Source organism: Olea europaea, chromosome 6 (genome assembly GCF_002742605.1).
Source record: "Olea europaea var. sylvestris chromosome 6, O_europaea_v1, whole genome shotgun sequence".
Lineage (NCBI taxonomy): Eukaryota > Viridiplantae > Streptophyta > Magnoliopsida > Lamiales > Oleaceae > Olea > Olea europaea.
Genome location: NC_036242.1, coordinates 27,184,968 through 27,194,461, shown reverse-complemented (window position 1 = coordinate 27,194,461; position 9,494 = coordinate 27,184,968). Strand labels below are relative to the sequence as shown.

Genomic DNA, 9,494 nt, shown 5'->3' with positions numbered 1-9,494 from the left:
AATTTATTCATCGGTCACAAATAAAAAAATTTATAGGTCACAATTTATTTATCGATCACAAATCACAAATTTTATAAGTCACGACTTACTTTTTTAGGTCACATATTATTAATTAGTCACAAAATATCTAATTTATTGGTCATAATCTCAAATAATTAATCACATACTATTTATTGGTAAAAAAATTAACTAATTTATTGGTTATAATCAACAAAATAATTGGTTACAAACCCCCTCACCCCATGCCATTGCACAACAACCACCAGACCACCGCTACGACGACCACCACTGCTGTCGTCGTCGACCATCGCCACCTCATCGACACCACCAACATTACCACCACCTCACCAATACAGTCAGCATCACATCCACTACCACTCCAACACCAGCAAAAATCCAAATCCAAAATAATTAGTCATCACCATGATCACCACGATCACACCAAGATTATCATCACCACCTGAGTAGCACTGCCACAGCTACCAACCACAAACACCACAACCATTTGTAAACCCACCACCAGTTACCTCCAAAAACTCCACATTTTTCGCTATCAGCAACGACGCACACGCACAAAACCATCATTGCCAAAAAATTGCACAACCACGATCACGACCATCACAACTTGCACCACCACCAACTACACACAACCAACAAAACTCACCCCAAAATTTTTTACACTAGATCGCGACTAAAAGAAGTCCCCAAATCAACAAATCTCTAATAGCAACAGCAGTGCAACCCTATCATTCATCACTGCAACAATAACGCTCACACCCCTTGCATCGAGGATGCAACTATTCGCATTGAACAATAGCCATTGCTGCAACGCATCTCATGCCATAACACAGCGACAACACGTCATCATAGCTACGACATTTGCGGTGATCTTCGACGAAAGTTTTCGATAATTGGGATAGAAGGATGAAAGAGAGAAGGAAAAATTTAGAGATAAGGAGAGGAGATAAGGTACTGGATAGAAAGAGACGAGAATAGGAATATGTTTAGGATTTTGGATGGGTGGTTGTATATGTATATTAATTTAATTTTGTAATATAATTATTAATATTAAAATTTTGAATTAATATTTGATTTTTGTATAAACAAACTTTAGATTTGATTTTTGAAATTGCATCTTAAAAAATCTAGTTGGGTGTAATTTTCACATTTATCGGAATGGTACCACTACATATATTTTCTAATGAAATATACAGATTTCAATATGAACCTGAATTTTACCTATTAATCCAATGAAATATGTAGATTTCATTATGAAACTTGAATTATGCCTAGGGGTGGGCATGGGTCGGGTCGGTTCGGTTCTAAAGAGAACTGAACCGAACCAAAATTTTTGGGTATCTAGTAAATGGAACCGTCAGGTCCAAATATAATTATAGAACTGTTCGGGTTCGGTTTCGTTCGGTTCAGTTCGGTTCGGTTCGATTCTGTACTATAATTAAAAATTTTGACATTTATAACAATATTATATAAATACAACTAATGATACATTCAACGATTTTGGAATGTCAGAGATTAGTAGACTACCTTGTTCACATGATCGCTACGGTCAAAATTTTGGTCGACAGAGGTCACAGTTTCGATCGGAAGTCACAGCGTCGGCCGACGATTGTATATGTTTTGAAATTTTAGCGAGGCTACGAGAGTGAGTGCAAGAGTTGAGACAATGTTATGCACTTTAGTATAGGTGTTTAGGGTTATTTAGTAGATTGAATCTTGTTGGGCTAAGAAATGAAATAATAAAATGGGTAATTGGCCAAAAATAAAAAAATTAGAAATGAAACAAATTATTGGGCAAAAAATTTGGATTTAGAAATTGTTAATTTGTTTAAAAAAATTAAAATTAAAATAATTTGATTTACTCAATATAAAAAAAAAATTAGAAAGATTCGATTCTTTTTCGATTCTTCGGTTCTTGGTTTAGAACCGAGAACCGAATCGTACCCATCGGTTCTTAATTCAGATACTCGTTCGGGTATTTAATTTGATAAGAACCGTCGGGTTCGGTTCAGTTCGATTCGGGTTCGGTTCGATCGATTCGGTTCGGGAGATTTGCCCAACCCTAATTATACCTATTAAAATCTTAGTCTAATGAAATTTAACTTTAAAAAATAACTAATAAATTTTTTGAAACTTCAAATATTTTAAAAACCTCATTAATACCAATCTAAAAATTATTATTTATTTGTAAATTGCTTTTTCAAATAAAATTTTACATTCTAAAAATGTAAGAGATATTTCCAAACCATGAACGAGATTTCAAGTATTTATTTTAATTTATGTCATTATTTCCAATCTAATAATAATTTTTTAACACGCTTCAAGAAAAAGAAAGACCCGCAGTGGGCCGTGCAGCAGCTAAACGTGGTGAAACCAAACCAGTTACTATAAAAATGATAGGAACGGAACTACTGGTTAGTGATTTAGGTGAATATTTGAAACGTGGAAGAGAATAAAGAAGAAATCCTTCTATTAAAACCTTGATGGTCACAAATAATTATGGGCGTCTGGTGTATTAGTCCTAATATTTCAATACCCAAAATCATTTAATATATTTGGGTATTTTGTAAATTGAACCATTCACTTTCTATGATGACTTTGTATGCAGCAATTTAATAAGTGTTTATAGGGTGGTCAGGCAATGTTATAAAAGAGATTGATATGGTTCAATTACTAAAATGAATGAATCTAACTGATTATGGTACTTATTACTCGGGTCTTGCTGGGTTCGGTTATTGGGTCATGGTGAGTAAATTGTAAATAATAAAAAAATAACCTTATAAAAATGGGATAAATTCGGTTTAGTATCGGGTACTGATGGTTCCAGATTAAGAATCAAGAACATCTAGGACCCGATCTATTCTTGATTTTGATTTTTGATTTTATTTGATTTTAATTTTTTGCAACCTCTAATTTTGGTTCGAGAGGTTTTATTTTTTGTTAAAATATCCACCCGGATTCACAAGTGATAAAACGCACCTTTATATAAAACATTCCGTATTCTTTTCTACACACATCTCCTAACATCATTTTGACTGTTCTTGAATACGAACTTACAATAATTAATAAGCTCAAAAATTTATATATTAGTCTTAATAATTTATTTATTTAGCTCTAGTAAAGTATTATTTCACAACACAAAACAATGCTATATTTTAACTTTCAACTTGCAAGAATCAAGATTCCAAAGGGAGCCCCGCTATTTAAAAGTTTTCAACAAGAATAATGCTACTTATACATAATAAAATTAAATAATAGTTTACATACAGATAAGATCATGGTTGGGCATGATCCGGTTAGAACCGAACCGAACAGGACCCTAAATTTTCGGGTATTTAGTAAGTAGAACCATCGGATCCAAATTTAATTATGAAACCGTTCGCGTTCGGTTCCATTTGATTTCCAAGTTCTATACTATTATTAATTTTTTAATATTTATAAAGCTACATTAAATTTACTAATGACGTGTTCATTCTTGTTCTTACAAAATAACGTAATTCAATCTTATGTGTCTTTCAAGTCTCTTTGCTAAGTTTTTCATAGTTTTTGATTGTTAAAATTGCAGAAAGAGGAAGATAACAAACTCACAATAGTTAAGATATGAACTGTTGAGTTTCAATTCGATTTCTCCAAAACAGTAAAAAAGGCACTATGATAGAATGACAGGTTTGGATAAAACTTAGGTTAATTTGATTAATTTAGGCTTTGATTGAAAATTAGAAATAGGAAAATCATATTTTTGGGTTTGAGCTAAATTAACTAGATAACAAAATTATTTAGAAAAAGGATGAGTTTTTAATCAAAATGAAGAATACTAACTTCACACGCTATGCTATACTTGACGATGGCTCCATACGGTATACAAATATACCTTAAGGGATTTTTATTCAATATGAGCTAAAAATAATTTGGCTTATTTAAAATAAATAAATTTAAAATATTAGAAAGATTTAGTTCTTCGATTTTTTATCTAGAACCCATAATCGAACTGAACCAGTCGATTTTAGATGCAAATACCCGTTCGAGTATTTAATTTAAGAAGAATCACTCAATTTGGTTCAATTTAGTTAGGGTCCAGTTCGGGAGTTTTGTACAATTCTAGAAGAGTTGTCAAAAAGAGAATGCTTGCTTTTATTTTTATTGAAAAAAGTTTGATCCAATCATGTCTCATCATATTATATTAATATATATCATTATATGTATGTAAACTGCATCTTTCTTATATGTATAATTTCAATGATTGACTCAGTCATTTACACATCGTTATATCTTTTTCCAAATTTAGCAAAAAAGGAATAAGATACAAAAGTCAAATATCCCAATCACGTAATACGATTCAAGAACCTTCTCAACTTGCAATAAGTCCGCAAAACATATGGTACAAAATATATTGTGGATCAATTTATTGCATCAACTTGCAACACACCTCTACAAGTTGATCAACCAACCACAAAATCCGTGGTCCTGCTTTAAACTTTCCAGAAAATCCCTTTATCCTTTCATAAATGTTCGAAAATTAAATGTAAATAAAAATAATCTCGTTCTCTCTTTAACATATTAATATTAGAGTAGATGTTCAAGACAAACACAGCTACGAGCTTATGACCTTCACGAGCTAATCAATATCTGCATGCAAAGAAAGAGATCAAAAACTTTATATATATCAAGTTTAATGTGAATATCAGTATGCCCTTGTTTGGTAGAAAATAAAATATCGATTTTAATCAAAGTCAAAGTCAACAACTAAATTTAATTATACATTTTATGAGATTCACAATTTTTAACCATACGTTTAATTAAATCTTATCAAAATCTAATAAAAATTCTGATTTCAGTCCCTATCAAACAAGCACATATGTATTGTATTGTATTGATTATATATAATGAAGAAGTCATTTTTAATTAATAATTCTAAAAAGTATCCATTTTCAACTCTATTATACAATTACCCAAGAAGTTCTGTACAATGGGGATTGGTCAGTTGTTGAGATTTGTATCTTTTAATCTATAATACCTTTCAACAGTCAAGATTAGAGGTTTGACACAGAGCCTACATTTTTGTGTCAATAAGTGCGGAATTCATCTCCCTTGATCTACCCCGTCATATTTGAATTCAATCCCTTCAGCTAAAAGCCAATTCCATATCCCTACATCCCAAAAATGAAACAAAATATGTACACATTCTTGATATCGTTTGAGCTTTGTATATTCTGCATAATTCTTGTTGCAAAGCAATCGTTTTGTGTAGATTATCGGTATGAAGCATGTGTGCCTAAGAGTTGCGGCAATGGCCCAAATATAAGTTTCCCATTCTATATCCATGACAAGCAAGAATCATATTGTGGGTTCCCTGGATTTGAGCTCAACTGCACAAACAGTGGCTACCCCGTACTTCATTTACAGGGAAAGGATGTTATGGTTCAAAACATTTCATACGAAACCCGTATTTTGCGAGTATATGATGCTGCAGTTTCAAGTTCAAATGGAAGCTGTTTTTCACAGATTAAAAACACAACACTTCCTGAAAAATTCAATTATGTTAATGTTTCGTATCTGTACTTGTTATCAAATTGTACAGGAAATCTGTCTGAGGATCTTTCTAGGCACAGAATTGGTTGTGGTAATCAGAGTAGAGATAATTGGGGTTTGGCAGTGTTTGAGGGTAATGAGAACTTTAAAAATGCATTGGGGAATTGTGAACAAAAAGTGGTGGCGCCGGTGGAATTGCACGGCGGTGAAGAGAGGAATGGAACAAGAAACTATATGGAGATTTTGAGAAGAGGGGTTGCACTGAATTGGACAGCCAGTGACTGTAATGTATGTGCAAAAAGTAGGGGGCGTTGTGGGTTTGATGCAACTGTTTACCAGTTCAAGTGTTTCTGCCCAGACAGACCTCATTCTTCAAGTTGCAAACCTGGTAAGATAATTTGATTACTTTTCTTCTTTCAAATGCATTTTGATCGATTGTTAGAAATTATAATGAGCTCATCTCATTATATAAAGGGATTTTATCATAATTTCTATGGTTATACGAATACATGAGACTAACTTATTGAGGAATCGGGTTATCAAGAATTTGGCAATTCTCAACAAGGGACAAGGCCGAAGGGGTATGGTCTGCCGTGCATGTTGGAGAGGCATGTGTTCATATATCTTCATTATTATGTAAATTTTGTACAAGAGAGGCATATATGATGTGTTTACTTTTGTGTCAGTAACTGAATATACAAGTTGAAGCTACATATGATATCTTCTTTTGTTGTATTAATTGAATTAGATATTATGTTTGAGTTCTAAGTAATCAATGCAAGAACAAAAGTCCCCTTTAGAGTACGTAAATTGAACAAATTACATTCTTGAGCTTAAGAGGATAGTACTACCATACAGCTCGTACTGGTAATGAATCATAATAATCTTTTGTAGTGTGAGCTAAATCTTCTCGTATTGACACATGAATTTCAACCACATTTTCTCTCAAATATTCTCAATAGGACAACTTGCAGAGGTTTGTGGACAGTTTCGTTATCTGAAAAATATGAATTAGTAGTAGGATTTACAAAAATGTCTCATATTTTGTGTCAGTATGTGGCAGTGCGAGCACACCCTGTGTTGAAGCACTTCATGTGAATTTAAACTTAAACTCAGTGCATTTACATTCATAACAATTTCATCTTTTCATGAATAGCCTGAACTCTGCACAATTTTCGGTAATGGGTGGTGGAGAGATTCGATCCAGAGATCTTGACAGCTTTGATATCATGTTGAATCACTTCCTTTTAAAGCTTAAGGTCTTATAGAGCTGTGCAGACCTTGATAGTATATGATCTTCCTTTTCCATTTTTCAGCATCTTCTCACTAGAAAAGGATTTGCCTTACTTTCTACAAGAATCAGCCAAGGTTACACATGAAACTTTCTCCAAAAACTACATGTTATAATAAAAACTAGGGATTAGATATCCTTTTCCAGAGCTCAACTGTATCCTCCAGAACACAATTGTACAGATACCCCGACATCGGATTTTATATGAATTTAAAATCTGGCCATTTGGCTTAGAAATGTTCACCTCTATAACAAGGATTCATGCTGTCAAGAAGTTTGTATTCGTCACCGCGCTAATCTGCAAATGATTTTTCTAATTAGAAATCAGTGCACTACTTCCCTAACTATGATAGCTGCCCATTTAGGATTTATATGTTTTCATGCTTAATCAAGGTTATTGTGCATATGGGGTAATAGATAGGGATTCCCTTTTTCTCAGTATTTGAGTCTGATCTGACATTTTGTTCTCGTGATTACAGAAAAGATTAAGATGAGGCCAAGTCTGAGGCTGATTTTAGCCACAGGTAAATTCCTAATAGAACACATGTTGTGCGTATTAATCAATAGTCACACTTCAAACAGTTCATAGGACCTTAATTCTTCTTTACATAATCACTACCCATTTTTTATATTTCAATTCCCTGCATTTCACCGGTCACGTTCATTTTTTGTTCATCGTACCTTAATTCTCTGTTTAATAATTTTCAGCTATACCTGGAGGTGTAATCATACTTCTCTTGCTGTTCTCTTTTATCATTTGGTGCCTTAAAAGGACTTATGATGCAAGAAACATATCTTCTGATCCCTCCACAAAATCAATCATCGAAGGTGGGAATTTATGCTTTGGCATCCCTATCTTCTCCTACACTGAGCTTAAAGAGGCCACCAACAATTTTGATTCTTTAAAAGAACTTGGAGATGGAGGTTTTGGCACTGTATACCATGGTAAGAAACTCAAATTTGATAGCTAGTCGACAGACAGTTGGAAACTATTTAGTAATGACAAATCTCCTTTCTTATCTAATTAGGCAAACTTCATGATGGAAGAGAAGTTGCAATAAAGCGCCTATATGAGCATAACTACAAACGAGTCGAGCAGTTCATGAATGAAATTAAAATCCTTACTTGTTTGAGGCACCGTAATCTTGTTTCTCTCTATGGATGCACATCCACAAGAAGCCGCGAACTCCTACTTGTTTATGAATACATTCCTAATGGCACAGTTGCCGATCATCTTTATGGGGACACAGCTAAGGAAGCACCACTCAAGTGGCCAGTTCGCTTGAACATTGCCATAGAAACTGCTCAAGCATTGGCTTATTTACACGCATCTGATATAATACATCGTGATGTTAAGACGACCAACATCCTGCTTGATGACAATTTTTGTGTCAAAGTTGCAGATTTTGGGCTCTCTAGACTCTCTCCTACCGATGTCACTCATATTTCCACTGCCCCTCAGGGGACTCCCGGATATGTTGATCCTGAATATCATGAATCTTACCAGCTAACCAATAAAAGTGATGTTTACAGTTTTGGAGTTGTTCTCATCGAGCTTATTTCCTCAATGCCGGCTGTTGATATAAGCAGGAGTAGGCATGAAATCAACTTGGCAAATTTAGCAGTAAACAAGATCCAACGAAGTGCATTTAATGAATTAATTGATCCATCTCTAGGATTTGAGTTTGATGATGAAGTTAGAAGGATGACTACATCAGTAGCAGAATTAGCGTTTCAGTGTCTGCAACTTGAAAAAGAAACGAGACCTAAAATGGACGAGGTATTGCATATTTTGAAGGAAATTCGGGCTGAGGACGAGTTTGATGTTGACAAGACTAAAGAGAATATTGATGACTATAGTGTGCCAAGAATTAAAAAGATTCCTCCATCCCCAGAATCAGAAGGTGCTGTATTGTTGAAGAATAAATTTCAAGAATCACCAAATTGTGTGACTGATACATGGTATAGTGCATCTTCTGGAAATAGTTCCAGTTTTTGAGTTCTTTTTTTCACTTTTTATATTTTTTCTTTTGACTTGGGTTTTTATCATTGAAGTGGATGGTAAATAGTTGGAGCTTGGAGGGTAGTCAAATGAACACAATATTTAAGTTTTAATCTATTACACGATCCCCTACAAACCCCATGCTCCTTTAGTAAGTTCTTAGTTTCAATCTTTCACGTGTTTGCTGGAAAAAAATTCATCATAACATTGTTCAAAGGACTGGCTGTGATTGATATTCATATTCAAAGCTTGTGGAGGTCAGGTCCTTAAAGAGACTTCCAGTAGAGGTGTTTAGGTTCTCCTAATGTAACCAGGTTGCCATGAGTCGGAATCGATTGAAAGATCCAAAACATACTCCAAGTAACAGGGGTTTGAGTAGATTGAAGTTAATATCTGGTAGTGTTGTCCTCTGGTCTGCACGGTTTTTGGATGTGAACTGGTACATAATTCCACCGCTTGTATATCAAATACCATCATCCTTGTTCTTTTTCGCTCAAAGGTGAAGAACTTAAAAAGGAAGCAGCAATGTGATGATCTTAGCTTGGTTATACCATGTGCAGTCGCAGTTAGAAAATAAGAACTTTGAATAAAGCTATTTTTACAATGATTTTTGACAATCCATGTTTTGTCAAGATTTGTTTAATTGACTTAAAA

The 9,494-nt window shown here is 34.0% G+C and overlaps 1 protein-coding gene across 1 annotated transcript; it reads left to right on the top strand.

Moving 5' to 3' along the window:
- The first annotated feature begins 4,998 nt into the window (after nt 1-4,998).
- On the top strand, nt 4,999-9,427 carry LOC111396307 (LEAF RUST 10 DISEASE-RESISTANCE LOCUS RECEPTOR-LIKE PROTEIN KINASE-like 1.2). The gene is made up of 4 exons (XM_023022704.1): nt 4,999-5,935; nt 7,318-7,362; nt 7,547-7,783; nt 7,867-9,427. The coding sequence occupies exons 1-4, from the start codon at nt 5,179-5,181 to the stop codon at nt 8,835-8,837; spliced, it is 2,010 nt and encodes a 669-aa protein (XP_022878472.1). The 5' UTR covers nt 4,999-5,178; the 3' UTR covers nt 8,838-9,427.
- Nucleotides 9,428-9,494: the final 67 nt, after the last annotated feature.

Excerpts from the sequence above, each read along its gene's own strand:
- LOC111396307 (XM_023022704.1), top strand. The coding sequence starts at position 5,179 with ATGAAACAAAATATGTACACATTCTTGATATCGTTTGAGCTTTGTATA. Across the intron at positions 7,363-7,546 it reads GAGGCTGATTTTAGCCACAG|CTATACCTGGAGGTGTAATC; the intron begins GTAAATTCCTAA and ends AATAATTTTCAG. Across the intron at positions 7,784-7,866 it reads TTTTGGCACTGTATACCATG|GCAAACTTCATGATGGAAGA; the intron begins GTAAGAAACTCA and ends TTATCTAATTAG.